The sequence below is a fragment of the Anomaloglossus baeobatrachus genome, unplaced genomic scaffold (genome assembly GCF_048569485.1).
Source record: "Anomaloglossus baeobatrachus isolate aAnoBae1 unplaced genomic scaffold, aAnoBae1.hap1 Scaffold_3361, whole genome shotgun sequence".
NCBI lineage: Eukaryota > Metazoa > Chordata > Amphibia > Anura > Aromobatidae > Anomaloglossus > Anomaloglossus baeobatrachus.
In genome coordinates, this window is record NW_027442737.1 from 43,233 (window position 1) to 64,073 (window position 20,841).

The 20,841-nt window shown below is 49.3% G+C and overlaps 1 protein-coding gene across 1 annotated transcript; it reads right to left on the reverse strand.

Annotated features, from left to right (window-relative positions):
- Nucleotides 1-254: 254 nt before the first annotated feature.
- On the reverse strand, nucleotides 255-18,743 carry LOC142271328 (cilia- and flagella-associated protein 77-like; the record flags this gene model as incomplete). Its single annotated transcript, XM_075332470.1, has 3 exons — nucleotides 255-423; nucleotides 16,186-16,287; nucleotides 18,638-18,743. Coding segments are annotated over 3 exons (331 nt in total), but the record flags the coding sequence as incomplete, so codon positions are not given.
- Nucleotides 18,744-20,841: the final 2,098 nt, after the last annotated feature.

Below are 20,841 nucleotides of genomic sequence, written 5' to 3' on the forward strand. Positions count from 1 at the left end.
TCCACTCTATCCCAAATCAATTCAGAAAGGTTTTTTTGGGCTCACCCCTTTATTATAGCCTCTTATCCAAAATTAATGTGCCCCCGTTTCCCTGTCTTCTTGGCACAAGGCAATAGCTAAACACCGCATTCAAGTTTTATGCAAAGAGGGAAAGATCCCGAGATCAGACGACCAATTCCAAGATCACCTCCAGATCAAGCGGATCATTGCAAAACATTTGTATCAGAGACTAAAATTAATTCCAGGAAACTAAATCCATGAGATTCGGGAGGATTTATTGCACATGAAGCGTCTGGGGTCTCAGCTAATGTTATAGATTCCCTGACCGTGGAGACCCTGACGAGCCACCGCATCCGACCGGTGGGCACTGAACGCCCGCTGCCGTGCCTCCTCACTGGGGAAGGTGTCAAGATGAGGAGGAACCTGGGAGGAAAAGCCGAAAATTAGCAAATCAGAGTCATATTATATTGTACAGAAGTGATAATGTGCAGGATCTATATACTCTGCATTATTCTTTATACATAAATACACTGCACAGTACCACTTCTGTCCTGTATACAGGGTGTAATCCTCAGTATCTGTATTATTCTGTATATATACACTGCACAGTACCACTTCTCCTGTCCTGTATACTGCGTTTAATCCTCAGTACCTGTATTATTTTGTATATATATACACTGCACAGTACCACTTCTCCTGTCCTGTATACTGGGTGTAATCCTCAGTACCTGTATTATTCTGTATATATACACTGCACAGTCCCACTTCTCCTGTCCTGTATACTGGGTGTGATCCTCAGTATCTGTATTATTCTGCATATATACACTGCACAGTACCAATTCTCCTGTCCTGTATACTGGGTGTAATCCTGTATATCTACAGAATAATACAGAGATACTGAGGATTACACCCCTTATACAGGACAGAACATGTGGTACTGTGCAGTGTACACTGTGCAGAATTATTAGGCAAATGAGTATTTTGATCACATGATACTTGTTATACATGTCGTCCTACTCCTCGCTGTATAGGCTTGAGAGCCAACTACCAATTAAGTAAATCAGGTGATGTGCATCTCTGTAATGAGGAGGGTGCGGTGTAATGACACAACACCCGATATAAGGTGTGCTTAATTATTAGGCAACTTCCCTTCCTTTGGCAAAATGGGTCAGAAGAGAGATTTGACAGGCTCTGAAAAGTCCACAATTGTGCGATGTCTTGCAGAGGGATGCAGCAGTCTTGAAATTGCCAAACTTTTGAAGCGTGATCACCGAACAATCAAGCGTTTCACGGCAAATAGCCAACAGGGTCGCAAGAAGCGTGCTGGGCAAAAAAGGCGCAAAATAACTGCCCATGAATTGAGGAAAATCAAGCGTGAAGCTGCCAAGATGCCATTTGCCACCAGTTTGGCCATATCTCAGAGCTGCAACATTACTGGAGTATCAGAAAGCACAAGGTGTGCCATACTCAGGGACAGGCCAAGGTAAGGAAGGCTGAAAACCACCACCTCTGAACAAGAAACAGGATAAAACGTCAAGACTGGGCCAAGAAATATCTTAAGACTGATTTTTCTCAGGTTTTATGGACTGATGAAATGAGAGTGACTCTTGATGGGCAGATGGATGGGCCAGAGGCTGGATCAGTAAAGAGAGCTCCACTCCGACTCAGACGCCAGCAAGGTGGAGGTGGGCACTGGTATGGGCTGGGATCAGCAAAGATCAACTTGTGGGACCTTTTCAGTTTGAGGATGGAGTGAAGCTCAACTCCCAGACCTACTGCCAGTTTCTGGAAGACAACTTCTTCAAGCAGTGATACAGGAAGACGTCGGTATCGTTCAAGAAAAACATGATTTTCCTGCAGGACAATGCTCCATCACATGCATCCAACTACTCCACAGCGTGGCTGACCAGTAAATGATGAAAAAATAATGACATGGCCCCCTTGTTCACCTGATCTGAACCCCATAGAGAACCTGTGGTCCCTTATAAAATGTGAAATCTACAGGGAGGGAAAACAGTGCACCTCTGGGAGCAGTGTCTGGAGGCTGTGCTGGCTGCTGCACGCAATGTTGAGCGTAAACAGATCAAGCAATGACAGAATCTATGGATGGTCGCTGCTGAGTGTCATCAGAAAGAAAGGGGGCTATACTGGTCACTAATTTTTTGGGGTTTTGTTTTTGCATATCAGAAATGTTTATTTCTAAATTTTGTGCAGTTATATTGGTTTACCTGGTGACAATAAACAAGTGAGATGGGAATAGATTTGGTATTTACTAAGTTGCCTAATAATTCTGCACAGTAATAGTTACCTGCACAGACAGATCCTCCTAAGATACCAAATCTAAAAACCCCTCCAACTGCCAAAAATATTAAGCTTTGATATTTGAGTCTTTTGGGCTGATTGAGAACATAGTTGTTGATCCATAATAAAAAAAATCCTCTAAAATACAACTTGCCTAATAATTCTGCACACAGTGTATATAGACAGAATAATACAGATACTGAGGATTACATCCAGTATACAGGACAGGAGAAGTGGTACTGTGCAGTGTATATATACAGAATAATACAGATACTGAGGATTACACCCAGTATACAGGACAAGAAGTGGTACCGTGCAGTGTATATATACAGTATAATACAGATACTGAGGATTACATCCAGTATATACAGGACAGGAGAAGTGGTACTGTGCAGTGTATATATACAGTATAATACAGATACTGAGGATTACACCCAGTATACAGGACAGGAGAAGTGTTACTGTGCAGTGTATATATACAGAATAATACAGATACTGAGGATTACACCCAGTATACAGGACAGGAGAAGTGGTACTGTGCAGTGTATATATACAGAATTATACAGATACTGAGGATTACACCCAGTATACAGGACAAGAAGTGGTACTGTGCAGTGTATATATACAGTATAATACAGATACTGAGGATTACACCCAGTATATAGGACAGGAGAAGTGGTACTGTGCAGTGTATATATACAGAATAATACAGATACTGAGGATTACACCCAGTATACAGGACAGGAGAAGTGGTACTGTGCAGTGTATATATACAGAATAATACAGATACTGAGGATTACACCCAGTATACAGGACAGGAGAAGTGGTACTGTGCAGTGTATATATACAGAATAATACAGATACTGAGGATTATACCCAGTATACAGGACAGGAGAAGTGGTACTGTGCAGTGTATATATACAGTATAATACAGATACTGAGGATTATACCCAGTATACAGGACAGGAGAAGTGGTACTGTGCAGTGTATATATACAGAATAATACAGATACTGAGGATTACACCCAGTATACAGGACAGGAGAAGTGGTACTGTGCAGTGTATATATACAGAATTATACAGATACTGAGGATTACACCCAGTATACAGGACAAGAAGTGGTACTGTGCAGTGTATATATACAGTATAATACAGATACTGAGGATTACACCCAGTATATAGGACAGGAGAAGTGGTACTGTGCAGTGTATATATACAGAATAATACAGATACTGAGGATTACACCCAGTATACAGGACAGGAGAAGTGGCACTGTGCAGTGTATATATACAGAATAATACAGATACTGAGGATTACACCCAGTATACAGGACAGGAGAAGTGGTACTGTGCAGTGTATATATACAGAATAATACAGATACTGAGGATTATACCCAGTATACAGGACAGGAGAAGTGGTACTGTGCAGTGTATATATACAGTATAATACAGATACTGAGGATTACACCCAGTATGCAGGACAGGAGAAGTGGTACTGTGCAGTGTATATATACAGAATAATACAGATACTGAGGATTACACCCAGTATACAGGACAAGAAGTGGTACTGTGCAGTGTATATATACAGAATAATACAGATACTGAGGATTACACCCAGTATGCAGGACAGGAGAAGTGGTACTGTGCAGTGTATATATACAGAATAATACAGATACTGAGGATTACACCCAGTATACAGGACAAGAAGTGGTACTGTGCAGTGTATATATACAGAATAATACAGATACTGAGGATTACACCCAGTATACAGGACAGGAGAAGTGGTACTGTGCAGTGTATATATACAGAATAATACAGATACTGAGGATTACACCCAGTATACAGGACAGGAGAAGTGGTACTGTGCAGTGTATATATACAGAATAATACAGATACTGAGGATTACACCCAGTATACAGGACAAGAAGTGGTACCGTGCAGTGTATATATACAGAATAATACAGATACTGAGGATTACATCCAGTATATACAGGACAGGAGAAGTGGTACTGTGCAGTGTATATATACAGAATAATACAGATACTGAGGATTACACCCAGTATACAGGACAAGAAGTGGTACCGTGCAGTGTATATATACAGAATAATACAGATACTGAGGATTACACCCAGTATACAGGACAGGAGAAGTGGTACTGTGCAGTGTATATATACAGAATAATACAGATACTGAGGATTACATCCAGTATATACAGGACAGGAGAAGTGGTACTGTGCAGTGTATATATACAGTATAATACAGATACTGAGGATTACACCCAGTATACAGGACAGGAGAAGTGTTACTGTGCAGTGTATATATACAGAATAATACAGATACTGAGGATTACACCCAGTATACAGGACAGGAGAAGTGGTACTGTGCAGTGTATATATACAGAATAATACAGATACTGAGGATTACACCCAGTATACAGGACAGGAGAAGTGGTACTGTGCAGTGTATATGTGGCACCCCTGAGGCTGTCATCACTACACAGGTACTGCACCTCAGTCAGAGGTGTGGTGCCCCATCCGGGGTAAGACAGAGGCCATCTATCGGTTCACACACTAAAAATCTGCAGACACCCAATTATTAGCTCCCACATTAGATCGGGGCCGGGGCAGGGGCCATTAATGCTGCGACCAGTATCTGGTTATGGCACTTAAGCCCCGTGCACTGTCTCTAGAACCATCCAGGGGGTGGAGCTTAGTGTCTGAGGTAAAATGGGCGGAGCTAAGCTTAAAAGTTGACTGTGGACAGAGTCAGTCAGTCAGAGGGAGGAGACCGACGAGGGGTGAGGGTCCTGTTCAACTCTGAGGAGATGGAAGAAAGTATCCCGGTGACTTAGGGGAGGGGTGTCAGACCCCCTATAATCACGTTTCACAGACAGTAGCTCGAAGTGGAGGGATTTGGTCGCAAACAGGGTCCCGGTCCCTAGGCTAGGACGATACTTCAGGACTTCCTAGTAACACCGGAGGCCGGGGTGGCTGTACGCACATTTGGGCCACAAGCAGCACACGAGTCCGCTGGGAGGGGCCACCAGGGAGCCAAACAGGCAGAAGTCCCTTTGAAGGTCCCTGGAAGGAGCCAGGCAGGCAGAAGTCCCATTGCTGGTCTGCGGTCCCTGGCTCAGGGCACTGTGTGTGGAGGCGCAGGACAGGAAGGAAAGAGTCAGCGCAGAGAGACGGCCGGGAAAGGCAAACAAAAATGTATACCGGTACTGGCCTCAGACTTATTCAGGATTGGCGGACGGCCATCACTGGGGATCCCAACATGCCATGGTGGACTAATATGGCTGATAACTGAGAATCGGTGCAGTGAGTAAAAAGACTTATTGCAAAGCCCCGGTGTCGTCTCCATTCCTCCTGCGTCACAGCCTGCCCTCATAGACCTTTCAAATCCCAACAGTTGCCCTGGGGTCCGCTCCACCTGTGGGGAGCAAGAACACCTCAGCTGCGCTATCACCACCTGCCCCGGGGAACACGCAGCGCAGCGGCAGCCCACATAGCCGCACAACCACAGGTAGCGTTAAAAAACTTTATTCCACTGCAAACAATCCTCATCACCCTTTATTAAAAAGACACCGCCAGGGTCACGGAGCCGGACCCCCGCTACCGCTGACGTCCCCGGACTAGTCCGGCCAGGTTCCGAGTAATACAGATACTGCGGATTACACCCAGTATACAGAACAGGAGAAGTGGTACTGTGCAGTGTATATATACAGAATAATACAGATACTGAGGATCACACACAGTATACAGAACAGGAGAAGTGGTACTGTGAAGTATATATATATATACAGAATAATACAGATAATGAGGATCACACCCAGTATACAGGATAGGAGAAGTGGTACTGTGCAGTGTATATACAGTAGACCAAAGGTTTGGACACACCTCATTCAAAGAGTTTTCTTTATTTTCATGACTCTGAAAATTGTAGATTCACATTGAAGGCATCAAAACTATGAAGTAACACATGTGGAATGAAATACTTAACCAAAAAAGTGTGAAACAACTGAAAATAAGTCGTATATTCTAGGTTCTTCAAAGTAGCCGCCTTTTGCTTTGGGTACTGCTTTTCACACTCTTGGCATTCTCTTGATGAGCTTCAAGAGGTAGTCACCGGAAATGGTTTTCCAACAGTCTTGAAGGAGTTCCCAGAGATGCTTAGCACTTGTTGGCCCTTTTGCCGTCACTCTGAGGTCCAGCTCACCCCAAACCATCTCGATTGGGTTCAGGTCTGGTGACTGTGGAGGCCAGGTCATCTGGCGTAGCCCCCCATCACTCTCAGTCTTAGTTAAATAGCCCTTACACAGCCTGGAGGTGTTTGGGGTCATTGTCCTGTTGAAAAATAAATGATGGTCCAACTAAACGCAAACCGGATGGAATAGCACGCCGCTGCAAGATGCTGTGGTAGCCATGCTGGTTCTGTATGCCTTCAATATTGAATAAATCCCCAACAGTGTCACCAGCAAAGCCCCCCCCCACACCATCACACCTCCTCCACCATGCTTCACGGTGGGAACCTGCCATGTAGAGTCCATCCATTCACCTTTTCTACAAAGACACGGTGGTTGGATCCAAAGATCTCAAATTTGGACTCATCAGACCAAAGCACAGATTTCCACTGGTCTAATGTCCATTCCTTGTGTTCTTTACCCAAACAAGTCTCTTCTGCTTGTTCCTGTCCTTAGCGGTGGTTTCCTAGCAGCTATTTTACCATGAAGGCTGCTGCACAAAGTCTCCTCTTAACAGCTGTTCTAGAGATGTGTCTGCTGCTAGAACGCTGCGTGGCATTGACCTGGTCTCTAATCTGAGCTGCTGTTAACCTGAGATTTAAGGCTGGTGACTCCCATAAACTTATCCTCCGCAGCAGAGGTGACTCTTGGTCTTCCTTTCCTGGGGCAGTCCTCATGTGAGCCAGTTTCTTTGTAGCGTTTGATGGTTTATGCCACTGCACTTGGGGACACTGTCAAAGTTTTCCCAATTTTTCGGAATGACTGACCTTCATTTCTTAAAGTAATGATGGCCACTCGTTTTTCTTTACTTAGCTGCTTTTTTCTTGCCATAATACAAATTCTAACAGTCTATTCAGTAGGACTATCAGCCGTGTATCCACCAGACGTCTGCACAACACAACTGATGGTCCCAACCCCATTTATAAGGCAAGAAATCCCACTTATTAAACCTGACAGGGCGCACCTGTGAAGTGAAGACCATTTCCGGTGACCACCTCTTGAAGCTCATCAAGAGAATGCCAAGAGTGTGCAAAGCAGTAATCACAGCAAAAGAAGAACCTAGAATATGAGACATATTTTCAGTTGTTTCACTTTTTGTTAAGTATTTCATTCCACATGTGTTACTTCATAGTTTTGATGCTTTCAATGTGAATCTACAGTTTTCAGTCATGAAAATAAAGAAAACTCTTTGAATGAGAAGGTGTGTCCAAACTTTTGGTCTGTACTGTGTATATATACAGAATAATACAGATACTGAGGATTACACCCAGTATACAGGACAGGAGAAGTGGTACTGGGCAGTGTACACCGTGTGCAGAATTATTAGGCAAGTTGTATTTTAGAGTATTTTTTTTTATTATTGATCAACAACTATGTTCTCAATCACCCAAAAGACTCATAAATATCAAAGCTTAATATTTTTGGCAGTTGGAGGGGTTTTTAGATTTGGTATCTTAGGAGGATCTGTTTGTGCAGGTAACTATTACTGTGCAGAATTATTAGGCAACTGAATAAAAACCAAATCTATTCCCATCTCACTTGTTTATTTTCACCAGGTAATCCAATATAACTGCACAAAATTTAGAAATAAACATTTCTGACATGCAAAAACAAAACCCCCAAAAAATGAGTGCCCAATATCGCCCCCTTTCTTTCTGATGACACCCAGCAGCGACCATCCATAGATTCTGTCATTGCTTGATCTGTTTACGATCCACATTGCATGCAGCAGCCACCACAGCCTCCAGACACTGCTCCCAGAGGTGGACTGTTTTCCCTCCCTGTAGATCTCACATTTTATGAGGGACCACAGGTTCTCTATGGGGTTCAGATCAGGTGAACAAGGGGGCTATGTCATTATTTTTTCATCTTTTAGACCTTTACTGGCAGCCACGCTGTGGAGTAGTTGGATGCATGTGATGGAGCATTGTCCTGCATGAAAATCATGTGTTTCTTGAAGAACGATAGCGACTTCTTCCTGTACCACAGCTTGAAGAAGTTGTCTTCCAGAAACTGGCAGTAGGTCTGGGAGTTGAGCTTCACTCCATCCTCAACCTGAAAAGGTCCCACAAGTTGATCTTTGCTGATCCCAGCCCATACCAGTGCCCACCTCCACCTTGCTGGCGTCTGAGTCGGAGTGGATCTCTCTGCTCTTTACTGATCCAGCCTCTGGCCCATCCATCTGCCCATCAAGAGTCACTCTCATTTCATCAGTCCATAAAACCTGAGAAAAATCAGTCTTAAGATATTTCTTGGCCCAGTCTTGAGGTTTTATCTTATGTTTCTTGGTCAGAGGTGGTGGTTTTCAGCCTTCCTTACCTTGGCCTGTCCCTGAGTATGGCACACCTTGTGCTTTCTGATACTCCAGTAACGCTGCAGCTCTGAAATATGGCCAAACTGGTGGCAAATGGCATCTTGGCAGCTTCAGGCTTGATTTTCCTCAATTCATGGGCAGTTATTTTGCGCCTTTTTTGCCCAGCACGCTTCCTGCGACCCTGTTGGCTATTTGCCATGAAACGCTTGATTGTTCAGTGATCACAATTCAAAAGTTTGGCAATTTCAAGACTGCTGCATCCCTCTGCAAGACATCTCACAACTGTGGACTTTTCAGAGCCCGTCAAATCTCTCTTCTGACCCATTTTGCAAAAGGAAAGGAAGTTGCCTAATAATTAAGCACCCCTTATATCGGGTGTTGATGTCATTACACCGCACCCCTCCTCATTACAGAGATGCACATCACCTGAGTTACTTAAGTGGTAGTTGGCTCTCAGCCTATACAGCTTGGAGTAGGACGACATGTATAACAAGTGTCATGTGATCACAATACTCATTTGCCCAATAATTCTGCACACAGTGTACACTGCACAGTACCACATGTTCTGTCCTGTATAAGGTGTGTAATCCTCAGTATCTCTGTATTATTCTGTAGATATACAGGATTACACCCAGTATACAGGACAGGAGAAGTGGTACTGTGCAGTGTATATATACAGAATAATACAGCTATTGAGGATTACACCCCATATACAGGACAGGAGAAGTGGTACTGTGCAGTGTATATATACAGAATAATACAGATACTGAGGATTACACCCAGTATACAGGACAGGAGAAGTGGTACTGTGCTGTGTATATATACAGAATAATACAGATACTGAGGATTACACCCAGTATACAGGACAGGAGAAGTGGTACTGTGCAGTGTATATATACAGAATAATACAGACACTGATGATTACACCCAGTATACAGGACAGGAGGAGTGGTACTCTGCAGTGTATATATACAGAATAATACAGATACTGAGGATTACACCCAGTATACAGGACAGGAGAAGTGGTACTGTGCAGTGTATATATACAGAATAATACAGGTACTGATGATTACACCCAGTATACAGGACAGGAGGAGTGGTACTCTGCAGTGTATATATACAGAATAATACAGATACTGAGGATTAAATGCAGTATACAGGACAGGAGCAGTGGTACTGTGCAGTGTATATATACAGAATAATACAAATACTGAGGATTACACCCAGTATACAGGACAGGAGAAGTGGTACCGTGCAGTGTATATATACAGTATAATACAGATACTGAGGATTACACCCAGTATACAGGACAGGAGAAGTGGTACTATGCTGTGTATATATACAGAATAATACAGGTACTGAGGATTATACCCAGTATACAGGACAGGAGAAGTGGTACTGTGCAGTGTATATATACAGAATAATACAGATACTGAGGATTACACCCAGTATACAGGACAGGAGAAGTGGTACTGTGCAGTGTATATATACAGAATAATACAGCTACTGAGGATTATACCCAGTATACAGGACAGGAGAAGTGGTACCGTGCAGTGTATATATACAGTATAATACAGATACTGAGGATTACACCCAGTATACAGGACAGGAGAAGTGGTACTGTGCAGTGTATATATACAGTATAATACAGATACTGAGGATTACACCCAGTATACAGGACAGGAGAAGTGGTACTGTACAGTGTATATATACAGAATATAATATATATATATATATATATATACACTGTGCACAGACCCTGTCCTTCCTATAGGACACAGAGGACTGTATAACTTTGGAGGCAGTGTTCCCTTTCCAGGGTGCACCCACCGCCCCGGACCCTCCTGACACCCGCCCCCCCCCCACCCCGCTCGCACATTTAGATGCAAATGACTTGGTGAAGCCGTCACTGTGATGCTTGACAGCGAGTAATGAGAATTACTAAATGTTTTATGAGGTCAACATCCAGCAGCTGTCAGACAAGAAAGAACTTAGCAAAGGCAGGAAAACTTCCATCACCTCATTAAAGCCGACAGCTCCGGACCGCGCACATTCGCCATCAATACGCGGCCGTTTTGTGTCAGTAATTTGCGGTGAAGAAGAAGGAGGGAGAGGAAGAAAAAACCTAAAGTGCGGAGCCGCTGGGGCCTGGGGGAGCTGGGGAATAGGATGTGCTCTTGGTGCAGTTCTGCTCCTAATTGGAAGCAATGGGCATTATCAGCGGCGGATCCTCCCGGCTCCTGACAGCTCGCGCTGCCGGAATCATCGCCCACTTGTCAGTGTAAAAGGACCATTAAAAACAAACAATTTTGATTTAATTGGAGGCGTGCGCGGGGGGCGCGGGTGAGGAGTCTCATCATCCTCCTCTGCTTCCTGCGTCTTGTGCCTTGATGGGTTCAGAAGTATCTGGAGGAAGACGGGAGCGGGAGGAATGTGTCAGCGGCTGCGGTGACAAGTCTGCCATCCGCGGGCGTCTACACCGGGCTCCGCTCTATCATCTCCGCGCCCATCACTGCTAGCTTGAGATGTGCTTGTTAATCTGTTCATCCAGAGCCGCCTGGTCCAGGAAGGCTTCTCAGCTGCACATAAGGGTTAAAGGCCATGTCCAGAAATAGCGCCGCTCCTGTGTGTGGTCGTGGCTGGTATTGCATCTATACACGCCGGATAGGTGCAGGAGGCAGAATGCGGCCCCATCTCCACCTCCCGGTACTCCCACCGATGAGCATGACGCCTACCGCGACTAATAAGCTTTACAGTAGTTCAGGAACCAGGAGGCTCAGGATGAACAGATTGATGGTGGTCTTTAGGGTTATTTTTGCTGCCTCTGTGGCGGCCATCTGAGGGCCCCTGCACTGTATATACAGTCTGCACCGCAGGCAGGGTATTGGGGTGCACGTTACTGGCACCACCTATAGGGGGGTGCCACTGCTATACAACTAGAAAGACGGCTGCACGCTGGCAGGATAATTTGACAGCCGTATTACTATTGGGCGCTGTATCGCTGTACTATTATTAAGCAATATATGGTGGTACTAATATTACTGAGCACTATATGGCTGTATTAATGGCTGGTATATGGCAATACAGCCATATTGTACCCAGTAATATTAGTACTACCATATACCACTCGATAATACAAGCATATAGTGCCCGGTAATTTTAGTACTGCCCTATATGACCTGATAATACAGCCATATAGTGCCCATTAATATTTGTATTATCGGGTGGTATATGGCAGTACTAATATTACTGGACACTATATGACTGCACTAATTAGTGGTCACTATATGGCTGTATTATTGGGTTGTATATGGCAGTACTAATATTACTGGGCACTATATGACTGCACTAATTACTGGTCACTATATGGCTGTATTATTCGGTTGTATATGGCAGTACTAATATTACTGGGCACTATATGGCTGTATAATGGGTGGTATATGGAAATACAGCCACATAGTGCCCAGTAATATTAGTGCAGCCATATACCACCCGATAGTACAAATATTATTGGGCACTATATGGCTGTATTATTGAGTGGTATATGGCAGTACTAATATTACTGGGCACTATATGACTGCACTAATATTACTAGGCACTATATGGCTGTATTATTGGGTTGTATATGGCAGTACTAATATTACTGGGCATTATATGGCTGTATAATGGGTGGTATATGGAAATACAGCCATATAGTGCCCAGTAATATTAGTACCACCATATTCCACTCGATAATACAAGCATATAGTGCCCGGTAATTTTAGTACTGCCATATACGACCTGATAATACAAATATTATTGGGCACTAAATGGCTGTATTATCGGGTGGTATATGGCAGTAGTAATGTTACTGGGCACTATATGACTGCACTAATATTACTAGGCACTATATGGCTGTATTATTGGGTGGTATATGGCAGTACTAATGTTACTGGGCACTATATGACTGCACTAATATTACTGGGCACTATATGGCTGTATAATGGGTGGTATATGGAAATACAGCCATATAGTGCCCATTAATATTAGTGCAGCCATATACCACCTGATAGTACAAATATTATTGGGCACTATATGGCTGTATAATGGATGATATATGGAAATACGGCCATATAGTGCCTAGTAATATTAGTACTTCCATATACCATCCAATAATACAGCCATATAGTGCCCAATAATATTTGTACTATTGGGTGGTATATGGCAATACTAATATTACTGGGCACTATGGGGCTGTATTATTGGATATTATATGGCGGTATTACTAATACTGGGCACTGTATGGCATCGTCCCGCATGCCACAATGTGCAGTATAAATGTACACTGATCATTAGAGGCAGGGCTGTTTCCAGGTGCAGCACGAGTGCGGAGGGCACCGGGAGCGGATCAGCAGCTGCAGTGGGTTACACCGCCACAGTATTCGGTGCCGCATTGTCGCTGTGTCTGGGTAGTTGTGGCTTACAGGACTTTCTCGCCAGGTTTCCTCCAGGAGCAGAATCTCAGAGACGTCTGGAGGCAGCGAGCGGCGCAGAGGGACAGATAATCACCAGCTCCACATCAGCAGCGAGGTCCTCTCCACCCCCAGAGACCCCGACTCCAGGGAGAGGGGAGACTTAAAGGGCAACTCCACCCAAAACTGAGAGATCAGGTGACGGGTGTACCAGTATCTATGTGATAGTACCAGCGCCCTGAGCCAACGCCGCGCACTGTATGTAAAGGGGATCGTACATGGCGGTGGGGTGAGTGATCAGGGGCAGATAGAGGGGCCCATACACTGACCGCTCCATCCAGGCCCCTTCCCTGAGTCATGAGACCCCCAGATCCAGTATAAATCCCCTCTACATTCAGTTGTTGTTGATTGCTGTCAGGGAATAGAAACCTTCCTAAACAAGTTTTCAGTCTTTGACTATAAAGACGATTGTCTTCATTCACTGACAGCAAGCGGAGATTGTGAGAAGCAGCCATCAGCACACAGACTCTGCGGCGGCTGCAGACCTTCTCGCCCTCCTCGGTGGTGTCCGTCTGTGCGCCCACCTGGCAGACACATACATCACAGTGATGCATAGATGTGGGGGTGGCGGGTGAGGATCACTGACATGGGCCCCCCCAGACTCCCGCAATCTGCTCGGCCCTGTCCGCCTCTGTGCGGAGCAGCAGCCTCAGCGGTGGCGGCGTCTCAGGGGCACATAAATGATCGCTGACATATGTTAATGGAGCGGATCAAGGTGGAAGAAGGTTCCCGGGAGCGGAGGCCTCCTTTATCATGACAGCCCCGTCCTGTCAGTGTCAGCCCTGGCAGGAAAACCTGGCGGGATGGATGACAGCTCGAGCTTCTGGGCAGCCGCTCGGAAGGCGTCGTGTCTGTCAGCTTGATCCTGGCCGCTACCGACAAGCAGATATCACTGATGGAGGACGAATGTGACTGACACGAGGGGTGGGGAGGCCAAGAGTGGGGTGAGGAGGCAGAGAGTGGGAGCAGGGTGAGGAGCATGGGAGCGTGAGTGGGGTGAAGAGGCAGAGCGCGGGGGGGAAGGTGAGGTCGCGGAGAACGTGGGGGGGGGAGTGAGGAGGCAGAGAGCGGGAGGGGTGAGGAGGCAGAGAGCGGGAGGGGTGAAGAGGCAGAGGGCGGGAGCAGGAGGGGGTAAAGAGGAGGCCGATCGCAGGGGGGGTGAGGAAGAGAAGAGCGAGGAGAAGAGCGGGGGGGTGAGGAGGAGAAGAGCGGGGGGTGGGTGAGGAGGAGAGGAGCGGGGGGTGGGTGAGGAGGAGAGGAGCGGGGGGTGGGTGAGGAGGAGAAGAGCGGGGGGTGGGTGAGGAGGAGAAGAGCGGGGGGTGGGTGAGGAGGAGAAGAGCGGGGGGTGGGTGAGGAGGAGAAGAGCGGGGGGTGGGTGAGGAGGAGAAGAGCGGGGGGTGGGTGAGGAGGAGAAGAGCGGGGGGTGGGTGTGGAGGAGAAGAGCGGGGGGTGGGTGAGGAGGAGAAGAGCGGGGGTTGGGTGAGGAGGAGAAGAGCGGGGGTTGGGTGAGGAGGAGAAGAGCGGGGGTGGGTGAGGAGGTGAAGAGCGGGGGATGAGTGAGGAGGTGAAGAGCAGTGAAGGGTGAGGGGGAGAAGAGGCGGGGGTGGGTGAGGTGAGGAGGAGAAGAGCGGGGGTCGGTGAGGAGGTGAAGAGCGGGGGATGAGGAGGTGAAGAGCGCGGGGATGAGGAGGTGAAGAGCGGGGGTGGGTGAGGGGGAGAAGAGCAGGGGTGGGTGAGGAGGAGAAGAACGGGGGGTGGGTGAGGAGGACAAGAGCGAGGGGTGGTCGGGAGGACAGGTGCGGGGGGTGGTCAGGAGGACAAGAGCGGGGGGTGGTCAGGAGGACAAGAGCGGGGGGTGGTCAGGAGGACAAGAGCGGGGGGTGGTCAGGAGGACAAGAGCGGGGGGTGGTCAGGAGGACAAGAGCGGGGGGTGGTCAGGAGGACAAGAGCGGGGGGGTGGTCAGGAGGACAAGAGCGGTGGGTGGTGCGGAGGACAAGAGCGGTGGGTGGTGCGGAGGACAAGAGCGGGGGGTGGTGTGGAGGACAAGAGCGGGGGGTGGTGAGGAGGACAAGAGCGGGGGGTGGTGAGGAGGACAAGAGCGGGGGGGTGGTGAGGAGGACAAGAGCGGGGGGTGGTGAGGAGGACAAGAGCGGGGGGGTGGCGAGGAGGACAAGAGCGGGGGGTGAGGAGGACAAGAGCGGGGGGTGAGGGGTGAGGAGGACAAGAGCGGGGGGTGAGGAGGACAAGAGCGGGGGGTGAGGAGGACAAGAGCGGGGGGTGAGGAGGACAAGAGCGGGGGGTGAGGATGAGCAGGCAGAGAACAGGGGGAATAGGGGGGGGAGGGAGGCCACCAAGATCAGGGGGGGATGGGGGGATGAGGAGGCAGAGACAAGGTCAAGGAGGCCAAGCGCCAAGATTGGGGGGATGTGTATGCCGCGATCGAAGGTGAGGAGGCCGATCGCAAAAGGGGGATGAGGAGGCGAAGAGCAGGGGGGGATGAGGAGGCGCAGAGCAGGGGGGGATGAGGAAGCGGAGAGCGGGGTGGAGGATAAGCGGACCGAGATTAGGGGTGAGGGGGAATGATAGGAGGGTGGGGGGGAGAGGAGATCGGGGGAGGAGGCAGAGATCGGTGGGGGGGGGAGGAGGCCGAGCGCAGGGAGGGGGGGGGGGGTGAAGAGGCCGAGCACAGTACAATGTATCAGAGCAGGTTTCCAACCTCTACATGTCAGCTAGTGATTTTCTCATTCAGTGACAGCAAGCAGAGGTGATGAGGATCCGCACAGGGCTGACTGTTGAAGACCACAAAGTGCTACAAACCTTTTCAAAGCGCGGCAACTTCCAGAGAGGAGCGGGGTCCGCGGGGGGCCGGTACCTCCTGAGCATCGTAGTTCTCGTGTCCTGAACCTTTCGCTGCTGGATCTGAGGAAGAGAAGTCAGAGGTCACTCAGGAAAATCCAGGCACCAAGGCGACCCGCGACCTCAGAGCACAACTCCAACATCAGCCGGGCACCTACTGACTGCAGCGCCGCAGAGAGCAGATAAAGAGCAAAACAGTGTATAGAAGAGACATTACAGCATCTCCTGTATGTCACCAAGACCTGTACATCCAGAGTTATCCTCCAGAGCTGCGCTCACTATTCCCCTGCTGCAGTCTCTGACTACATGGGATCAGTACAGGATCAGTAATGTATGTACACAGTGACTGCACCAGCAGAATAGTGAGTGCCGCTCTGGAGTATAATACAGGAGGTAACTCAGGATCAGTAATGTAATGTATGTACACAGTGACAGCACCAGCAGAATAGTGAGTGCAGCTCTGGAGTATAATACAGGAGGTAACTCAGGATCAGTAATGTATGTACACAGTGACTGCACCAGCAGAATAGTGAGTGCAGCTCTGGAGGATAATACAGGAGGTAACTCAGGATCAGTAATGTATGTACACAGGGACTGCACCAGCAGAATAGTGAGTGCAGCTCTGGAGGATAATACAGGAGGTAACTCAGGATCAGTAATGTATGTACACAGGGACTGCACCAGCAGAATAGTGAGTGCAGCTCTGGAGGATAATACAGGAGGTAACTCAGGATCAGTAATGTATGTACACAGGGACTGCACCAGCAGAATAGTGAGTGCAGCTCTGGAGGATAATACAGGAGGTAACTCAGGATCAGTAATGTATGTACACAGTGACTGCACCAGCAGAATAGTGAGTGCAGCTCTGTGGTATATGGTCAGTGCTCTTGGTGGATTGCTATGTCTGCTGCGTCCATTTTTCGGCTCTTCAGTGACTGTTGGTGTTGCTGTCTCCATATTCCCGGTCGGGGGTCTTGCATTAGAGGGTCTGCCCCCTTCCCCCCGGTACCTGTCAGTATAAATCTTCTCCCATTCTCGGCTGTATATAATCTCCCGACAGGTCAGCAGTAAACTCTCTTCTAATTACGGGATCCGGAGCGTCCCTGCACTTAAGCCATAAAGCATCATATGCAGATGCCGTAAACTCCTCGGCGATCGCTTATTACCCATTAGTGGCCTCTTATTGCCACCATTACCATATAAACCAGTCATTGGCCGCTCTTAAGGGCTATTTAAATATTACCAGACACCTCGGACCGGCATAAAACGTCTTTATCCCCCCTAACCGCTCCCCCGTTAATCCCGGTTAACACTTATTACGCCAATTTAGCTAAAATATATCTCTGAAAAGCTATTATGTAATCTGAGGCAGGGCGGGGGAGGGGAGGGGGAGTTTAAAGGGATTGTTCAGCTCATGGTCAGGGTCACACATTCTTCCCAAAAGGCAATGCGGCCCCCCCGGACTGGAGGGGAGGAATGCTCTCTCGTCTAAGCCCTGGCCAAATACATTTACTTCTTCATGGGGTCGAGAAGAAATATAGAAAACCCCTTTAACTGTCGATCAGACGTGTGAAGACGGCTTCTTGATATCTTAATTCTCGGCCGAGATATTTGCAGTTGAATATAGAGGCCGGGGCCTGAGGCTGCACTACCGAGACGCCCGAGGCTGCGCCGCCGAGACGCCCGAGGCTGCGCCGCCGAGACGCCCGAGGCTGCGCTACCGAGACGCCCGAGGCTGCCCTACCGAGACGCCCGAGGCTGCACTGCCGAGACGCACGAGGCTGCACAACTGAGGCCCCTGAGGCTGCACAACTGAGGCCCCTGAGGCTGCAATACTGAGGCTGCACTACTGAGACACCTGAGGCTGCACTACTGAGGCACCTGAGGCTGCACTACTGAGGCACCTGAGGCTGCACTACCGAGGCACCTGAGGCTGCACTACCGAGGCACCTGAGGCTGCACTACCGAGGCACCTGAGGCTGCACTACCGAGGCACCTGAGGCTGCACTACCGAGGCACCTGAGGCTGCACTACCGAGGCACCTGAGGCTGCACTACCGAGGCACCTGAGGCTGCACTACCGAGGCACCTGAGGCTGCACTACCGAGACATGGTATAGATAACCGGGCTGCCCTGTCCTGGGGCTCGCAGTGAGGCCGGATACATCGGGAGGCTAGCAACGGCGGGGAGGCCGGTGACGCCAGACACATGGGCGGTGAGGAGACAGTTTTTGGATAGCTGCGTCTCAGTGGTGCAGCCTCAGGCTTTAATCCTGACACTTAGATCTCTGCAAAGAAATAAGATGTTACAAAGCGGTTTTCACATTTGTAACGTTTATTACAGTGCGGTGCGGTGCTGCGCGGGTAGATGCTGCGCTGAAACCTCCCCAGCGGCTCCTCCTGGGCCGGACCCACCTTCTCTCTGGACAGGATGCGCAGGGCCTCACTCGCCTCTTGCTGTTGCTCCAGCCAAAGCCGCTGGTACTTGTGCTCCATCAGGTCGTAGATCGGCGTGGACGGCCTGAAACACACAAGGATTTATTCATCATCCAACATTCATAGTCAGATCCAAGGAGCCTGTACAATGGAGGGAAGAGGGGGCAGACGAGAGGGGAAGAGGGGGCAGACGAGAGGGGAAGAGGGGGCAGACGAGAGGAAAGAGAGGGGCAGACGAGAGGAAAGAGGGGGGCAGACGAGAGGAAAGGGGGGGCAGACGAGAGGAAAGGGGGGGCAGACGAGAGGGGAAGAGGGGGCAGACGAGAGGGGAAGAGGGGGGCAGACGAGAGGGGAAGAGGGGGGCAGACGAGAGGGGAAGAGGGGGCAGACGAGAGGAAAGAGGGGGGCAGACGAGAGGAAAGAGGGGGGCAGACGAGAAGAAAGAGGGGGGCAGACGAGAGGGGAAGAGGGGGCAGACGAGAGGAAAGAGGGGGCAGACGAGAGGAAAGAGGGGGCAGACGAGAGGAAAGAGGGGGCAGACGAGAGGAGAAGAGGGGGCAGACGAGAGGAAAGAGGGGGCAGACGAGAGGAAAGAGGGGGCAGACGAGAGGAAAGAGGGGGCAGACGAGAGGGGAAGAGGGGGCAGACGAGAGGGCAAGCGGGGGGCAGACGAGAGGAAAGGGGGGGCAGACGAGAGGGGAAGAGGGGGCAGACGAGAGGAAAGAGGGGGAAGACGAGAGGAAAGAGGGGGCAGACGAGAGGAGAAGAGGGGGCAGACGAGAGGAGAAGAGGGGGCAGACGAGAGGAAAGAGGGGGCAGACGAGAGGAAAGAGGGGGCAGACGAGAGGGGAAGAGGGGGCAGACGAGAGGGGAAGAGGGGGCAGACGAGAGGAAAGGGGGGGCAGACGAGAGGAAAGAGGGGGCAGACGAGAGGAAAGAGGGGGCAGACGAGAGGAAAGAGGGGGCAGACGAGAGGAAAGAGGGGGCAGACGAGAGGAAAGAGGGGGCAGACGAGAGGGGAAGAGGGGGCAGACGAGAGGGGAAGAGGGGGCAGACGAGAGGGGAAGAGGGGGCAGACGAGAGGAAAGAGGGGGCAGACGAGAGGAAAGAGGGGGCAGACGAGAGGGGAAGAGGGGGCAGACGAGAGGAAAGAGGGGGCAGACGAGAGGAAAGGGGGGGCAGACGAGAGGAGAAGAGGGGGCAGACGAGAGGAAAGAGGGGGCAGACGAGAGGAAAGAGGGGGCAGACGAGAGGAAAGAGGGGGCAGACGAGAGGAAAGAGGGGGCAGACGAGAGGGAAAGAGGGGGCAGACGAGAGGGAAAGAGGGGGCAGACGAGAGGAAAGAGGGGGCAGACGAGAGGAAAGAGGGGGCAGACGAGAGGGAAAGAGGGGGCAGACGAGAGGGAAAGAGGGGGCAGACGAGAGGGAAAGAGGGGGCACACGAGAGGGAAGAGGGGGCAGACGAGAGGGAAGAGGGGGCAGACGAGAGGAGAAGAGGGGGAAGACGAGAGGGAATGGGGGGGGGGCAGACGAGGCATTACATTACTCCCTGCTGTCAGCCATTACTGGGGGAGAAGACTGTAGGACAGGTGAGTACAATCTATTACTCCCTGTTATCAGCCATTACTGGGGGAGAAGACTGTAGGACAGGAGTAAAATCACTCTCTGTTATTAGCCAGTGATAGCATGTAGCTATCATAAGCTGCAGCTCAGTTATATGTTGCGGCTCAGTGATACATTGCTCTCATGGTTGCGGCTCAGTGATAAAGTTGCCCTCCCATTGTGGCTCAGTGACATGGTGCGGCTCAGTGATATGTCGCTCTTATGCTGCGGCTCAGTTATACGGTGCGGCTCAGAGACATGTTGCTCTCACATTGCGGCTCAGTGATACGGTGCGGCTCAGCGATACGGTGCTCTCACGTTGAGGCTCAGTGATACGGTGCTCTCACGTTGAGGCTCAGTGATACGGTGCTCTCACGTTGCGGCTCATTGATACGGTGCTCTCACGTTGAGGCTCAGTGATACGGTGCTCTCACGTTGAGGCTCAGTGATACGGTGCGGCTCAGTGATACGGTGCGACTCAGTGATACGGTGCTCTCACGTTGAGGCTCAGTGATACGTTGCTCTCACGTTGCGGCTCAGTGATACATTGCTCTCACGTTGAGGCTCAGTGATACGGTGCT